Here is an 18277-nt window from a genome sequence, read left to right on the forward strand (position 1 = left end):
CTTTAAAACAACGGCAGTATATTAGCTTCAACGGAATGAAGAAGCTTAGATTGGGATGACTTGTTTGACCTTGGGAAATAAAACAAGATGGTACTTAAATTATATTCTTTATTTGGTGAATGTTGAACAATCACGATATCGATATTCAAAATTAGTAAGATAAAAAATGTATGCAAATAAGACGAGACGTAAAGAGCAAGCACCACTACAACGATTTAGAAATTTTGAAATGATTGTAAAAACATAATTTCTACAGACTGACGCTACCAGTTCATTTGATACATTTATTACGAAATAATAAAAAAATCAGATTCGGCCAAATCTTCCCTAAATGTCCGACGTATATTTGGAAAAAACCTGAAACTACTTTCTTTACAATCGCCCAAGTTATTGTCACAACTTTAGTTCCCTTATGTTACAAAATACTTAATATGGTGCGGTCTACTCGTTGATCAGGAAATCAATACATCGTTGCTCTTTGATATGATCTAGTCGCAGGGACACGGCCTCTTGTCCGCCCTGTTGGGACACGGAGTCCCGTTGGGGGTGGGATGCACCAGGACGCGCCGGTACCTCTCCTGGTACCTGTTGCGGGAGCACCCTGGGTCGCACCTGGTCCAACCGGACCACGGCGACATCACGCAGTCGACCCTCACATTATCAAAACTGTTGAAATTGAAGGTCTTCCTGTCGAGATCGTTGGTGCACGGAACGTGACACTTCTTCCTCTTGGTCAACCTCTTCGAGCACGCCTTGCCCCCCTCCGTCGGCCGCACCTGCAACCGCCACGTCTTTCCAAGTCTACGACTCGCCCTGACCTACTTTGATTTGTCTGTACTTGGTCCTGTATCCGGCGCCGCAGTGCCCCGTCACGTTGCACCGCCCCCAGCCCGACCACTTGGTCAGCTCGCAGTCGGTCGCGTTCACCACTTGGATCTGGCTGTAGGGTCGATACGACGGCGCTGAAACTGGCGCGCGGTCACTTGGAGATTGAGCCGCCGTTAAGAGATAATTACCACAGTTATTACCATTGATGGCGTCGTTCTGGACGTTGTAGGAGAGCACCCCCGAGATCGTTACGTCGAGCTGGCGTTTGTGCGCCGTGAGGTTGGCGATTAGCTCCTCTGGGGGAGGGGAAAACAACGAAAAGTGTTTTGTTGCGGGTTGATAGAGAGGGACTCACTCTGGTAGTCGGCGCACACTTTGTGGCACTGCTCCAGCGTGCGGAAGTTGTTGGCGTTGCCGTCGCAGCCGCTGTAGCTGAAGATCTCGCAGTTGCCTTTGATGTTGTCGAAGTACCAGCGGTCGATGTTGCTCTTGCAGGCCCCCACGTCCTTCGGGAAGCTGCACACCACACCTAAACCAAAACCATGACAACACTAGAGCAATCTGGAATCACCTTTCTCGGGTTGCTCTTCTTCCCCGCAAGCCTTCTGGAAGCACTCGACGCTCTCCTTCATCTTCACATGACTGCACGGATCTTCGTCGTCGAACTCCTCCACCTCGTCGTAACTCTCCCCCGGCCACTTCTGCCCCAACAGCGACATCCTGTACCTCACCTTGTACCCCTTTCCGCAAGTCGACGAACACGGCGACCACTCGCTCCAAGGTCTCTCCCGACACTCCCCCACCTCCTCCGCCTCGTCCAACTCGCACTTCCCCTCTCCCTGGCACTCCAGATTCTCCTGCAACTTCGGCGGGTACACTTTGGAGGCGGCGCAACTCTTCGCCGCCGACCTGTTCTTGTACTTCCTGTCTCTGGTCTTGGTGCCTTTGCCGCAGGTGACGCTGCAGCTGGACCACTCGCTCCACGGGCCCAGCACGCACATGGGGTCCTCCACCTCGCGGACGGGCTGGTGGGGGCAGTACTTCTGCACGGCCTCGCACCCCGCCCGTTCCGTCAGCTTCTTGTGACAAACATACTTGCTCTCCTCGCTCTTGTAGCGGCGCTGCTTGTACTTGACGCCTCTGCCGCAGGTGGCGGAGCACGGGGACCAGTCGGACCACTCTTCGGTCTCGCAGCCGTCGCTGTCGTCGTAGTCTTCGGCGATCGAAGGGTCGCAGATCTTCTCGTAGAGGCGTTGCCGGGAAAGGTACAAACGTGCTAGAGGTTTCATCTCGGCGCCGGTGGAGTCGTAGAAGGGCGAGCGCGGGTCGAGGTTGGGCTTGATGCGCTTGATGGCCTGCCGGGGCGAGGAGGGCTGGTTGGGGGACTGCAAGGGAGATCTACTGGTAACGGGGGTTGTTCAAATTAAAGTCAACAAAATCTACATTAAACGAAAGGGGTCTGGCAGCTCTTTGATGGCTTTTAAACTGCCGAAACCTTCATTAGTAATTCTCTTTGAGTGACATCTGTTAAAATAGTTTTCCTCACAATGTAGGTTATCCCGTCGTCGGTCCCTGCATCCCACGGGTACAGGTTCAGTATCTTGGACTCCACCCAAGAGCAGTTCCTCAAGCACAACTCCAAACTGGACACTCCGACGATCCAATCAGGAGAAGGATCGATCATCGACACAATTGACATGAGATGGTGTCGATTGTCCACTCTGAACACTGCGAACGTCTTCCCCGTGATATTAGGATAGCTGATTCCTCTCGCCTTGATGATGGTCCTTATGTGATCGCTCTGCAGGATAAAATTAATCTCAACTAATTAATCTTTCTTTCTTTCTCCCGACTTTAATTACCTTCGCTTTCAACTCGCTCTCGAGCATCCTCGTGTTTCCGTTCTCGGCGAGCTGACGCAACCCTTCGCTGGCAACATCCCCATACCTCCAGAAGGTGTAGTTGACGGTGTGCGACGCCCCTATGATGTCGCTAAACCTTGTCAGTCACCCGTTCGAAGGAAAATCCTTCGGGTGAGTGTTCCTCGACCAGAGACCCTCGAAAGTAACCTCGGAGAAAAAAACTCATCACAATTTGGATCCAGCAGGTTGCGATCTACCCGTCAAAATGTGTCACACAATGTTTCAAATGTTAAATCAGATATACAGGATTTTTTTTCGCGGTTCTCAGGAGAGTGAGTCGGGTGAAGTGTTGTGAAGTTGTCTCTGATTCGGTTGTGTTTCAGTTAGTGATACGGAGAAATTGGCAGCAGTGGAGATGGACGACAAGGTCGCCAACATGGAGCAACAAATCGTCGAGCTCCAAAATCAGAACAGGGAGTTGCGCAAGCAGTTGGAGTATAATAGGAACAAAGAGGCGGCGCTCCAGAAGGTGTTGTGCAATTATGACAACCTCCTGAAGAAGGTGGTGATCGAGAGGAACGCCAAGAAAGAGGAAGTTGCCAGTACAAGTGATTTGGCCAGTTTGGAGTCGGCGTTTTGTGAGTTGCTGCAGAAGTACGAGAAGGCCAAGATTGTCGTGCAGAGTTTCCAACAGAACGAGACAGTCTTGAGGAAGCAGGTGGAAGAGTACGAAGACATTTTGGACAAGCTGAGGGCCAAGTTCGCCACTTACAAGACCTTGTCGGAGAACAAATTGGAGGTGAAGAACGAGATGGGGGTGCGGAAGGTGCGCAGCGTCGAGGGGAAGAAGAGGAGATTGTTGACAACAATTTAAAAATTGCTTTGTTATTTGAGTAAAGCCTGATTCGGTCTTGCGAGTTTGAATTGTGGTCAAAAAATCTCTCTGGAGATAATTACTTCGTATTTCGCCTCGTCGCACGCACAACAGTGCTTCAAGACGTTGGGTTGGACGTCGCCGTTGTCCTGCGAGTTCTCGCAGAGGATTTTCGTCAAGGGTCCCTCCTCCCCGTACCAGAGCCCTTCGGAAACCACAACGGCCCCCTTGAACGCCACACAGCCGTTTCCGGTCGCCGGAGCGAGCCACAATACCTGCAACAGCGTTCAAAAGCGTATCTCGGGGCGAATTCCGGACTAATCCGTAAACAGTTCGCCGTAATCACCTGGATCTCGGATTTGGGTTGGGAGTCGGCCGCCACCACCGTGTTGGGACAATCGGCGCTGAACCGGGTCAGGGAGTCCCCGTACAGCTGGACAGCGGGGCCGGGGGCGGAGCGCTTCTCCCCCGAGATGGTCAGCATAAAGTCGACGAATTTTTCTCCGTCGTCGCTCTCGGCGGCGTTGCGCAAGAAAACTGCCAACAGTCGCGTGATTCATAATTATCGAGATTAAAGAGACGGCATCTTTTGATTTGCTAATTAGAAGCGGGGGTGGCGAGGGGCGAGACTGAGTTGCGGCGTGATTGATGACGACAAGGGACGGGCCGGAGAGGCTGACGGACAAGATTTTTGCTGATATAATGAGATTCCGGGGCTCGAGTTAACAAATACACTCGAATTTTACTATTCTGGGGAGGCTGGAGCGACAGTCAATTACTTGGCCGGAATTGATGGACGTCTTGCTTGATCAGCAAAGTGCGCACCTAGATGAAGGTTTGCAATAATTGGCTTTAATTAATTCGTTCAAGGTCGACGCCTTCGGAAATGGTGGATGCGCCGGGAAATTTATTGTTCGGCCAAATAGATCAGATTTATAAAGTGCGGTTCATGAATTTCGTTAAAGCGGAACGAGTCAAATACGAAATTCGCTATCTCGAAAACTAAACTTTAAAAATGCTAATTTGGAATTTTTTCAAGTGGTGGATGCGCCGGGAAATCTTTTTCGTCGGATCTGGAATTAAGTGGAATGTTGAAACTTTGTATTCTACAATTCTGTAGAGAAAAACAAACTAAGAAATCAGCAATTCTTTAAAACACCGCTGTCGTAGTCCGGAGCATCCAATATTGACCCACAAAAAATATTTGAAAGTTTTTAGGAATACTATTGGGCATAGAGATTCGAGGTTTTCTGCGTCGTCTTGCTCAAAACAAGCTTTATAAGATACCAGTTTTAAATGTTATTTACCTAAAGACACAACACAGATAGCAGCAATGATTTTTACAAATCTCGGCGCATCCACCATTTTTGCAAATTGCAAATTAGACCTTTTTTATATCTACTGTTAAAGATGGCGACTTCTGATTTACTTATTTCACACTTCCTTGACAAGATCTATAGAAACAGTGACAAGTTCAATGCGAAAAACAGTCGATTCAATTGGATTATTGTTTTGGAATAATGGTGGATGCGCCGGGATATTTTTCTAATAAAACAAAGATATCTCAGTGACCTTTTGTACTACATCCGATCTAAAAACTGCCTTTTATAAACTCGATTCTGAAGAATCGAATGCAAAAAACCTCATGATTGTAACTTTAGCAGCAGCAGAGAAAACTGCAAATTTATATTTTACAAAAATGGTGGATGCGCCAGGATAGTTTTTAAACAAAAGCAAGGATATTTCAGCAACCGATTGAGGTTTATCAAATCTAAAATATGTTTTTATAGATTTAATTGTAGCCAATCACTACATCACAAAAAATACATGAATTTATCTCTATGGATAGTCAAGAAAACGGCAAAAATACTATTTATATGAAAAAGTTTTGCTGCATCCTTTTCTCACAAAAAGCTTTCCAAGATACAAGTTTTAAATATTATTTACTTGAGAAAATAACAACAATAATATCGCGCGTTCAAATGAAATCCTGGGCTGGGAAGGCGTTGGAAACCGTCAATTATTGTGCTTTTTTAAAGCTAACCTAAAATTTTGAGCCAGAAAATCATTCTTTTTTTTCTTTCTTTACAATGTTTTACATTAAAAATGCAATAACTTAACGATTCCTATTCTCGACGCAAATATCTAAGGACACCCTTTGCTGAAAACAAACATGTCCAATTATATCCCGATTAAACATAAACAAATGTCATTCGTGTCAAACGGCGGGAAATTCAAACTTTACACTGTTCTAAACGGTTTAATTTTCCCAACGCCTACTCAGCCCAGGATTTCATTTGAACGCGCGATATTTGTATTTATGCATTTATAAATATAGATCCCGGCGCATCCACAATTTTTGCTCATTGCAAATTTTCTTCTTTATCTACTCCCAGAAGTTCCAAAAATATTAATATCTTTGCAAATCCAAAATTAGTATTTTTGGTGACAGTTCTAAGAGACGACATTTACTGCCTTATGTAATTTAAGAAACACACTTTTAGGTGTTTCCAACCGAAGACAAAACAAAAACATTCATATTTTTCATTGTAAGTATCAGCTTTCCACACACTTACTCCGTAATTTCATTCTAAATTAAAATACTATAGTCTGTTTTTAATCCAAGGACGACCTAATTTAGGGAATTTAATGATATCTATTGGCTATAACAGCCAACGCCTGTCATTTTTAATGTCATACGCAAACTCGCATTTAAAATTTGAACGTGTTATAAAAAATGCCTCGCAAAGTGCGACATTTATTAAACTCTCAAATTAATTGTTATTAGTTGTTATTAACTTTTTTAACATGCTACGCTACTAATATCGCGCGTTCAAATGAAATCCTGAGCGTTGGAAAAATTAAACCGTTTAGAACAGTGTAAAGTTTGAATTTCCCGCCATTTGACATGAATGACATTTGTTTATTTTTAATCGCGACATAATTATACACGTTTGTTTTCAGCAGAAGGTGCCCTTAGATATTTGCTTCGAGAATAGGAATTGTTACGTTATTCTATTCTTAGTGTAAAACATTGCAGAGAAAGAAAAATGTAAGATATTTTGGGCTTTAAATTTTAGGTTAGCTGTCAACATGCTCTAATTAATCCACGCTTTAAAAAAGCACAACAATTGACGGTTTCCAATGCCTCCCCAGCCCGGGATTTCATTTGAACGCGCGATATCTCTACCTAACCTAATAATCAAAAGTGTACAATGTTGCCAGCTCTATTTTGAGTGTAAATAGCGGTGTTGGTGGTTCTTTGATTAAAAAAAAAACAGACTACAGCTGTCGTAACCGTAGTATTTGCTTTCTTGTATGTGATCCATTCCCCTCCAATTAATTTCCCTTTTTCTCATTTATTCATTTACTCGTTCATATTTTCTTTTTACCCAGTCCCACATTTTTTAAATGTTTTTATTCACATCCATCGAACAGATTCATTTTCTTTCCTGCTGGTTTTTATTCGACATTTTACATTACACCACTCCGTGTCGCACAATTTCATTTTGACGTCCCATCGATTCCAACGACACCTCCCCAAAGAACATTCCATTTTTATGAAAGTAAATATCTAAATGGGCCAGCGAGCGCTCCTGTTGATCCGCAACTAATCAATACACTATTTGCTAGCGCCACAATTCCATTTTAATTACATCATAATCTTCGAATAACAGTTTAATGGCAATCCGATAACGGCGAACGGGATGATCCATCACGTTAAATAAAAATTCTTGATTCGACGAAGTCGACGAGTCCGGGTGAAATATTTAAATCCGGCTTGACTGCGCTAGAATTTTGTTGAGTTCCCTGGAATTAATTGTTTTTGATGAAAACAAGGAAAAAGCCGGATTATAAATGGCTTTGCGGCCACTTTTGGCGGTTGAATGGAAAATACACAAAACGAGAATTAACAAATTGGAAAATTACAAGCACAATTAAAGCATCTCGAGCGAGTTTCTATTTGTTCGTTTTGCCTCGAGGGAAAACCTTACGAGTACGTTTCCCACACAAAGAAAATTCGTCCATTTTTATTTACATCACTGTTTTACTCATAGTCTCGTTAACGCGATTACATTTCATCTCTTCATATTTAGTTTTTAAACAACACCCGGAAATGAGTCCGGAGCGAGCGCAACCCTTTTTTCCCTCCCTCTCAAATTTCCTTTATGCTGCGGTGCAATCTGTTTGTGCAGTAAATTCCGTGCGACACAAGAAACAGCTGCTCTAAACCGAGATTACGATTATAATTTATTGGAATAAACATCCACTTAAGAAACAATTTGCGGGTTGCGCCCCGGGGGCGAACGTCAGAGGTGCACCCTTTGGGAGCAGCGCGTGACATATGAAAAAGAATTCGCAATAAATTTCGACACTCGCATTACGTGTGTCAAACCACCCCCTCGTATTAGCCCGAATCGATAATTTTCATTTCTTCCCGGAAAAAACCACATTTCCCGTCCGAGTTAAATCTTGTCCGACCCTCGCGAGATTTATCATTCGGTGTTATTTAGGGGCTGCTGCTTAGGGGGTGTTAATAATTATGTACATAATTTTCGTGGTGCGGCTGGTGGTGCACTTTTTACTGCACCGCCGTCAAATTTGTCTTGGTTTTGCATCATCCCCGGATTTATCTGTCGGGTGCGTCGCCGCGAGCCGGTTCGCGTTTATGTCAAGTGTCACGAACAGCGGGTAATCATTCTTGACCGTCTGCCCCCGCCGGGGGGCCGCGCGCCGGCCCCGTTTGCTCGGATTTACTTAGTCGTTAGGAGAGGAAAGTGAAATGGTGGCGTACGTGGAAGAAGCGTATTATGATCCATTGTCTTGTCATCATCTATCATCGCGGGGGCAGAGATATTCCGGAGGTTTGACTGTTCCGCTCGGCGGAAGTGAAAAAAGCGACGACGTTCTTAATTAGCGGATCAAAAGGCGGCGCAGCTTCACCGATAAATTATCAATTTTTTTTCACTTCTCTCCAGTCAGTTCTATCATCGTTTCCGGGTGACCTTGTCCGCTCAAAATCTTTGTTATCATCCACTTTTTTCTTCTATGGTCTCAGGTTGCTGCGTTGATGCAAACATTTTTAATTTCAGTAGTTTAACCTTTTTGTTATGTCGTTCACCGAGCCCGAAACTTATGCAGACAGCAATACAGAAAAGACAGACGGAGGATTTGTGGCAGCAAGAGTAAAAGTGTGATTATTGGATTAGGGTGACGTGGTATGACGGGAGACAATATGAATAAGTAAATGAGTGTGAAAGTAGGAACTAATTGGTGGGAAATGAATTAAATGCAAGAAATAAAACGATATGAAAACATGAACTGGTGTTTTAATAGAAAATAAAATTACAGAAAAAATGTCGAAAGTTGTTCTCTCTTCAGCTGAAAGTATCCAAAACAATGTTTCTTAAGTTAGAGGGCAAGTAGAGATCTTGGATTTTCTCATGGGCTATGAGTCGTACCTGTGCAAACGACGAATATCGGTCTCAAGACCTGAGACTATTCACTTTGATCGTGACCGCAACGAAAAAAATAGTAGACGCTGTTTAGCTGTCTTTTCCAGTAAATTTTTGTGTGATGTGAAAATGTCAAAACTTGACAATGATGTAAAGCAATGATCTCAATGTATTTATCAATATTAATAACGGAAATTAATATTTGTAGTAGGAGAAACTAACAAAAATCACGTTTGTTGAAAAGTGGGGTTATGTCCAGCTCCAGGTACAGATTATTCACTTTCAAAACCTCAAAATCACCGCATGCAATTCTCGATAGAAATGAAGAATGAAGGAAATGGTCATTTGACAGTAAGAGAAACGCGAAAAATACCTGGGATTACTGAAGGTCACCAAACCTTCAATTAATTGCGTTGTTTAATAAAAATGGGCCGTATCACGACACCGTTATTATAGTTGCCGTTCTCTAAAGTCGGGATTAAAGTAAAATAAAACGATATAGATTTATGCAATTATAACCTGCCAGAAAGAGATGAATTCCTCACCACAGTAATTAGTGTCATGATTAAATTTAATATGTTCGTCTTTATGAGTTGTTTTCCGTTGGCTTCAATAAATGTCTCGAAACAAGTCAAAATTGACCGTTTGGTCTCAATTTTGAGAAGACGACGTGGCATTTCCTTTTTGAATTCGGAAATTTCGGACCAAAACTTTATAAATTTGCGGACACGTCGAAAAACGCGAGAAGACGTTTCTGCCAAAATGGCGCCTTCGAGAGATACCAACTGCGGCTGGATTTAGCGTTATCTAAAATTCCCTATCAATAACCTAGTGAAAATTGTGTTTTGTAGAGCTAGTTGCGGCAAAGGAAACACAAGAAACCCTCCACCAGTCTAGGGAAACATATTTTCCGCTGTCTTTAGTATGCATGAATGTAGTTTTTTGAATTTCAGTCGTTACAATTAAATCCATAAAGAAAAGATTTTAGGTGTAATTAGTCCAAATCAGTCAGTGAAATATCGTTGTTTGTACTTTTAAAATATCCTGGCGCCTCCACCATTATTGCAGAACACAAATTTGCAGATGTCTTGACTATCCGTAGATATACAGTAATGCAGTTTAATGCAAAAAATTTATAACCTAAACTGTTTTATTGACTATCGCTAAATTTAAAGTCATGAAGCTTCCTGTACACAATCGCCATTATTGAATCTATAAGAAGCGAAAAATGAAGGGACAAATTTTTTAGCGGTTCCACCACTTCTTCCCAAACAAATTTCAATGTTTTGTAAACAATTGCTTCGAATGGACCAATGCAATTCAATTTCTCACAGCAAAATCTACAAAACACACTTTATAGATTTTACCTAGCTCCAAGGATCACTGAGATATCATCGTTTTTACTTTAAAAAATATTCCGGCGTCTCCAATATACAAAATGGTGGATGCACCAAGATACCTAATAATAAATATCCATATTTTTGTAATTTTTTCAAGAAAATCAGTTTTAAAAGCTGTATCTTGTAGAGCTGGTTGTGACAAAAACAACGCAGTAATCCTGGAATCTCAGTACTTCAAAGTAAATCTATAATAAACATTTTTGAAAATATGATAGATGCGCCGATATTACAGAATACTGTGTTGCAAAAATGGTTGATATGCAATATTTCCATTACTAATGATTGTAATTTGGTTTTAAAAGCAGTTAAATAGTTTGCAATAAGAGTCCTTTCGCGGTCATCGTAAGCAAATGGGTTTCCGTCGTAAAATATTGTATGTATTGTAAAAAACATTATCCATCGTTCCTCTTATTCTTTGGGAGGGGTTGTTAATGGCGATCAGTGAATAATTTAAGCCTCCCCGAATAGAAATAAAAGGGCGCAGAGAACAAGACGCGAATCCGGAAATATAATCTCCTTAAACGAAGACGAACCGGTTATATTTAATTTCTTTGTATCCGTTTAAAAACGCAAGGAGTAAGTCGTCGGTAAATACAGCAAATTGAAATTGATTTTGTCTTTAGATTATTAAGGGGGGAACATTCGGCAGCGAAAGCATCCCTTCCATTGAAAGGCAACGATCCTGATAGCATCTCCCTGTGTGTGGGAATTAAAATCCTTTGTTCGACGTTTAATAGCCCTTTATTTTATATTTCGCGTTTTAATTAAAAAAATACTCCGCGATTCGAAATAATTCCGTCGAGAATTATGCAAATCCGGACCTAATTATATCCCGAGAACAAATCGAGACGGATTAGGCCGCCTCCCTGATTCATTCATTTTTGTGCCCCGTCTGTTTTAAAAACATTAAAATCCAGTGAGCAGCTTAGGAATGTAAATACGCACTCCGGAACGGAAATTAGATCCTGGCTAGTGCACATTTCACTTTAATAAAAATCGTCGCAAATTATACGCGACTAATTGGACAATTCAGTTAAGAGGCATTGTGAGGCGGCGGAAGAATCCATTCGAGGGAGGCGGCACTCGTGGACCCCTTTAATTAGACCATCGATTTGACATCGGGGAAAAAGTGGCGCGAAACACCCGGATAAATCCCGGACCCGTCTTACCGGTGTACTGTTCCCCCGGGACGTAAGTAGACGGATTCCCAGAGATCTCGATCCGGAAGTGCCCCGGGTTGCTCCTGGCGGGTCCTTGCGAAGTCCTGTTGCAGCGGAGGCTGACGCCCCCGACCGCAGCGCTGAATACCAAGCAGGTCCAGACCGCTCTCGCCGTCTCTCCTGGAACAATGCAAATTGATAATGCGCCGGAAAAATACCGTCTTTACGCCGCCCCCATCAAATACAATTTAAACGCCCGGCGATAATTAACGGGAACGGTGTACGGGATACACACAGAGTTAATTTCGCTGCGCTTTCAAAACTTTAATCGTCCCGGCTCCGCTTTCGGCATTATTTAGCATGTTTGCTTTTGTTCGGTTTGAAGGCAACACACTCTCGTCAAAATAATTATCACGTCTGTGCAGTTTCGGGACTGGTTCTGTTGATGCATCGCAAAAACCAGGCCACCGGAACATTTTACGGAAATGGATCGCGCCCGGAATCCAATCCCGTGTTCGATTCCTTCTGTCTGTTGCTATTTTTAATTATTCGCAACAGTTGCACCTTGCAAAATGTGAGATTTGTGACCTGAAGCTTGACATTTGAAGTATTGATTCAGAGACTTCTTAAAACAACTCATTAAAATATTCTCGTTAAAAATTGCAAAACTGGAAAATTATCTGAGACCTTGACGTGTCGTTTTAGATTTTTTTTACGTCGAGATTGTTTTGTCTAAACGACAATTTTGCTTGTTACGCATTTCTTGTACTTCTTGACGCTTCTGCGTTTCATTGTCGCCACAGAAACCTTATCTAACGCGCGATTATCTCCTTATTGTATTTTAGCACGCTGTGAAGGGTTTACTCTTATCTCGTGGGTCGCATAATGTACTGATTTGCATAAGAAACGCCCTCAAGTGTTATTGAAACCTTTTACAAAAGTAACTGGGCATCGCTGTAATCTGCGAATCTCACAAGAATCATCTAGAGAACTTCAGAAGTACTCACAGCTTTACAGGTACTTTCACCAGAACTATCTCAAGAGCTTCAGAAGATGTTCTCGAGCCTCACGAGTACTACAGCTTTATTCCAAATCTATACCTACTTAGAACGTCTCTTAGAACTTGCCTACTTGAAAACAAGATGTGTGAACCCGGCGGAATAGAAAATGCAACCCACAATACATCAGGAGATAAAGCCGGATATGTATCGCCTCCATGTCCAACCAGGACATTCCAATGTATTGTGGGTTGCATTTTCTATTCCGCCGGGCTCATTATCACCCGGAAATACCCTGTATAGCGTCCAGAACAATAATTTTCAGGCTGTTGCATTCCCATTTTCAGCCTGCTTTTTGGCTTTGAAATGTTTTTTTAACATCGTTCGCGTTGTTCTGGCATAGTGGAAGGCCATGATTTATTTTTTTTAACGTTGGACACACTGTTTGATTTCCGTCACTAAAGTGCCAGACATGCCAAAATGAACATAACATGTTGCTTAATTTCCCGCAATGTTTGAGTATTTTTCTGTTGCAAACTAGTAAAATTGACAACAATGCCAAGACATTGACGCTATTTATAACCACAAACTTACAAAAACATAACCTAATTCAACAGACAGCTTTACTACCAAATTAAATGCAAAATTTTCATGGCCTCCCGTTATGCCAAAACAACGTGAATGCATTTGTCATGATTTTTTTCGAAGAAATATCAAAAACTGTATTTCTAGTTTCTTTCTCCTAACATGCTTTGTAAAGGTTATAAATACATCTGCATATTTAGAATCTTCTTGTCAAGCTACACCACTTTTAATCTAGACATAACTCGAGAGAATTTTTTTTGCCAAAATATTTCGAAAATTTTCAGTTTTTGGTAAAATTTTCCTCCCTTAACATGGCCCCTACGTCCTCAGTTCTGGCACCGTTGGATTCACTTTCTCAAATTCTTTCTTTCCAAATAAAAAGATCTTATCAAGCTCTGCTGTTTCCGAAAAACTGTCAAAAAACTGTATTTTCAAGTTTCTTCAATTTAACGTCTTTTAAAAATGTCGTAAAGCAATAATTCTTCATTATTTAGAATCATTTTATCACCTACACTATTTTTCGAAAGAAAAAAATTGTGGCCAAAATCGAAAAACTTTGGAAATTTTTTTCAGAAATTTTGAATTTTGAAAGTTCTGAAACCGTTAATACGACATCTAAGGCGATGCTTTTCGAGTTCTTTTTACAAAATGCTACTTAACTAGGTCATGAAAAATTAGAAAAAACTCAAAAAAACTATTTTTTTCATATTTAGTAATCCTAAACACCATTATTATTTTTGGCTGTGTTTTGTTCTGTTTGTCTTTATTTCTGTTTTGAAAGCTCTTTCTTTCCTCTGGTTCCGCCGCAAATGACCCGACACTCTCAAGGTCATAAGCTTTACAAATCTGGTCAATTAAACGAAAATCTTTTAAGTCACTCTGTACAGTTTTTTTTTCACTGGAGAAAATTTCCAATTAACGAAAATCCCATTTATTCAAATCGTTCGCCAATAAATCAAAGCATTTTCGTTTTGTGTAAAAAAAAAACTGTTGGCCTCGCTGCAATATTTTCTCTTTTCATTCGTTCTCGATTCCAATTTCCTTAGTTGCTTCCTTAATAGTTCCAGCAAGAATCGAGTTCGCAGAAAATAAGTAAACGGCAGATTTCAGAAGCAGTAATAATTTCCTGTATGGAACGGAAATTAATTTTTATCTTAATTAAAAAACTAATTTTATTGCAAATCGATAATTTCATCAATTACGACCAGGCACAGTCGGTGACGTGTCGTCTTCTCATTGGTTCTTTTACTGAACCAAATTGTGATTTAAAAAAAAGAACCAAAAGTTTGCTCTACTTCACATCTGTTAAAAAATATTCTAAATGAAAGTTTCACTCGTTTTTAAACTCCCCACAGTTGGTAGTAACCCAAGGTCCGAACAAAAAGTTTGACAGCCACTGAATTTCATACTTGTCAAACAATCCATCACCCGATCATTTTTACAACGATTTAATTACTTCGGGGGCCTAAAATTATGTAGATTAATCATTCTCCTCCAAATTGTTGATTTTCATGACATCTGACAGACAGGGATCTCTGCACTTTATGCTTTTCCCCACAACAGAATATCGCACGTCAGCGGTCCCAAACATATCCGTTGAAAGCATCAGACAGATGTTCCATCCGTGCAGCGAATTGACTTATTGGGAGACCTGTGACACTTCGCTGACCCTCCAGGTCACCAGATGTGTCCCCGGATGAACCTGTCAGGACGCGACTGAAAAATCGAGTAATTTGACTACGCCTCGATGAAATTTGATCCCAGTTACAACAAATCGAAGAGACTTGAGAACTCTTTGAAGTATAATCCTGTGTTTAAATTTTAATCTTATTCAGTGTCTGAAATGACTATTTCCAAGACCAAACGAGTATATCTAACGAGGTAATTTCGACGATTACGCTCTCTCGTAAAGACTCTCCTCGCCGTACAAAAGAACAAGCAAGAGCAAGAGAAGTAGTAATATTTGAGTTGTTTGGAAATATTTGTCGTTGCTGCGTGTTGTTCACTTGGATAGTTGAATAATCGTTGTAAAATCGAGAATTATTGGGCGATTGGGAGATCATGAAGACATGAGTGAAAATGGCGAGAGCACTTACCAGTTATGAGCACCATCGCGATCACACCGAAACTGTCACTACTTCGCGTGTTGCGCTCTTCCGCACCGCCAGTGACGTCGATCCGGCGTAGGCAGCGTCGAACTGAGGCGTCGCGACGCCGACTCCGGTATATAGCAACGTTTCGGTAAAAACGTGCGCCGGGCACGTACCGAGACCGACTCGTCACCGAATCAAATTGAATTTCCTGTGCATTTTGGGGCCCACTCGACGGAGAGGAAGTCATTGTGATCCGTTCGAGTTCGGCGTTTATTCATCTCGAGACGTTTCCCGGTGTCGGAAGACGCGGCCGTTTATTAAGCGAAACGAGATTATAATTAATTCGATTTGGTTGGGGAGGGTTTTCTTTGAAGTGATTTAAAGTTGGCAGGTAGTCTCATTGTCGGATGGAAGAGGCGTCATTATAACGAGCATAATCCCGGTTTATGCGATCGATGATGCCTCACAAGTACATAATGGGGGCCGTGTTCGTCAACTGCTCAAAGGAAGTTTTGTTCGACACTTGTTTGGAGGAACTGAAAGGGGTGGCGCGCCAAACGCCGACTACTCCGGATGGTTAACTCTTCCCAAAACTACTCAATTAGATTCAGACTGGGAGATCTTGCCGCACACTTATTTTTCAACAATTACAATTACTTAACTGGGATTTTATGACTCCCCTTGGATTTGATCTAACTCGAGTGATAACGGAGATATAAACTGGTACTGATTTTTAAACATCTCGCCGCCTCCACCATTTTTCTTGTATCGTTTGGCATTCACCATTTTTGTGATTCAAACATTAGCAAAAACATGAGACGGATAATTTCTATTGGTTGGTTCGAAGTGATGTAAAATAAAAATTAAATTACACAAGTCTTACCAAAGGTGCAAAAACATTGGACAAAAGGATAGGTTAATAAAAATATTTGTGGGGCGTCAGGTTCAGAGAGCCTAAACTTATGCAAACAGCGATACAGAGAAGACAGACGGGGGGTTTGTGGCAGCAAGAGTAAAAGTGTTATTATTGGATTAGGGTGACGTAGTGTGATGGTAAACAACATGAATAAGTAAATAAGTATGAAAATGGGAACTAATTCGTGCGGAATGAATTAAATGCAAGAAATGAAACGCCACGAAAACATGAACTAGTATTTTAATAGAGAATAAAATTACAGAAACAGTGTCGAAAGTTGTTCTCTCTTCAGCTGGAAGTATCCAAAAGAATGTTTGTTAAGTTAGAGGCAAGTGCTTGTCTCTTAGGACAGTCACCAAAAATGTTAATTTTGGAAATGCAAAGATATTAATATGTTTGGAATTTCTGCAAGTGGATTTTACAGATTTCAATTTGTCATCATCAAGTCTACAAAAGACTCGATGTGGTGCAAAGTGTCACTGAAATAATGCTTTATTGAAATAAATATTCGGCGCCCCCAACTTTATTGCAAAACACAAATTTGCAGATTTCTTTATTATCCGCAGAAATGAAATACAAATAATCCAGTTTTTGCATTCGATTCGTCACAATTACGTCTAAAGATAGCATCTCTTAGATTAGATCTATTGCCCTTTTATCTTAACAATTGTCAATGTCAAAATTCCCTCAAAGACCACACCGTACCGTAAAATCTTCCTCGATCAGGTTTGAGGTTATGTCAGTAATTTTAAAATGTCAAAAAAGTTTCAGATGTAAGCAAATTTTATACCAAAAGACAAGAAATAAAGACGATAAAGACACTGGAAAATGCAACTGAACATATTCAAGTAAAAAGGAAAATGGGAATTTATTTAATGGGTAATATAAGCAGTGTATTCATGTTCAGACGATTGGGGGCCTTCCGAATCTGATTCTGCGGAAAGTTGAATTATTATTGGAGGAATTCCTCAACTGGTAGATTTCCCATCAATTTTTTCCAGTCCTCTCTAATCAAGTAATCAGTTCCTAATCAGTGCAGCTTTACTACAAATTTCTTTCATTAGCATTGTGGGTTTTTTGTCTGCATTTTTTCACATAATCTAATCATACCTCATTTTTCTCGCTGTGTTAGGATCCCAGATCCTTGCTTGTGGTAACTCATTTAACTTTTTATTTTAAATTTAAAATAAATTGCGACTTCAGTGGCGCAAGCGCTTCCACATCAAAGTGGTTGACATGCAATTGACATTTTACGTTGCCAACCTAGTAACCATCAAATAACTAGTGGCTCATACCAACATGACAACACTTTGACAATTGTTTTAAAAAAATGTTTGCAATATAAATTAACGGCTTTCTTGACTATTACTAAATAAAATAGAGTCTTGCAGCTTTTGTATTCAATTCGCCACTATCGAATTTATAAAACACAGTTTGTAGATCTGATCTAGCACAAACGACCACTGAGATATCGCCATCTTTAGAGAACAAATATCCCGGCACCTCCACCATTTGTTTCTAAATTTATAAATTTGATAATTTCCATTATCTCTTTATCCAAACAAACACACAATAAATTTTGCTTCATATTTAAATCGAAATTTATAATTGCAATTTATTAATAACCAGCCGACATGTCGCCACTACAAATATTTATTTATCGCCATTTATCAATTTCATTTTTAATCAGTGCTTTTCAGGCAATTTTTCATCTCCTCCGTTTCATTTCACCTGCTCCACAGTTCACCGAACGCTCTCAGCAATCGCTTCCTAACCTGTCGACCCTTTCACTCCATTCCCTTTGCTTTGTTATTGAATTATTATTCTAATTTTTTCACCACCTGTCTGCACGCGCCCACCCCTCCACCGACATCATCCCAAATCAATAGCTAATTTCCCGGCGCGCCCCACAAATCCCTTAATGCAACTTGATTAATTTTGTTCTTCGTTTATTGCACGCGGCATTCCGTTTGATAGAATTGGGCAACTTTGATTCACCGGAAATCCCCACATAAAATAAAAGTCGATAATAAAATTGAAGAATGCTCAAGACGCAACTTTCAATCGAGTTGCGAAGTTTCGGCGAAATCAGGTCGGCGCTTTTC

The 18277-nt window shown here is 41.1% G+C and overlaps 1 protein-coding gene, 1 long non-coding RNA gene and 1 pseudogene across 2 annotated transcripts; 1 reads left to right on the top strand and 2 right to left on the bottom strand.

The window, feature by feature from the left end:
• Positions 1 to 97: 97 nt before the first annotated feature.
• Positions 98 to 15878, bottom strand: LOC138133657 (spondin-1-like; annotated as a pseudogene).
• Positions 2912 to 3600, top strand: LOC138133658 (transforming acidic coiled-coil-containing protein 3-like). Its single transcript, XM_069051598.1, has 2 exons — positions 2912 to 3022; positions 3074 to 3600. Exons 1-2 carry the CDS (start codon positions 2956 to 2958, stop codon positions 3562 to 3564), a joined length of 558 nt encoding a protein of 185 aa, XP_068907699.1. The 5' UTR covers positions 2912 to 2955; the 3' UTR covers positions 3565 to 3600.
• Positions 15879 to 16396: 518 nt separating the features above from the next.
• On the bottom strand, positions 16397 to 18237 carry LOC138132838 (uncharacterized). The gene is made up of 2 exons (XR_011160195.1): positions 17283 to 18237; positions 16397 to 17216 (listed from the first exon to the last, which is right to left on the bottom strand). It is a non-coding gene; the product is annotated as an uncharacterized lncRNA (long non-coding RNA).
• Positions 18238 to 18277: the final 40 nt, after the last annotated feature.

Source organism: Tenebrio molitor, chromosome 6 (genome assembly GCF_963966145.1).
Source record: "Tenebrio molitor chromosome 6, icTenMoli1.1, whole genome shotgun sequence".
NCBI classification, from domain to species: domain Eukaryota; kingdom Metazoa; phylum Arthropoda; class Insecta; order Coleoptera; family Tenebrionidae; genus Tenebrio; species Tenebrio molitor.

Bases quoted from the DNA above. Each gene is read 5' to 3' on its own strand.
- LOC138133658 (XM_069051598.1), top strand. From the start codon at position 2,956: ATGTGTCACACAATGTTTCAAATGTTAAATCAGATATACAGGATTTTT. The intron at 3,023-3,073 runs GTGAGTCGGGTG...GTTGTGTTTCAG, and splicing joins TTTTCGCGGTTCTCAGGAGA to TTAGTGATACGGAGAAATTG.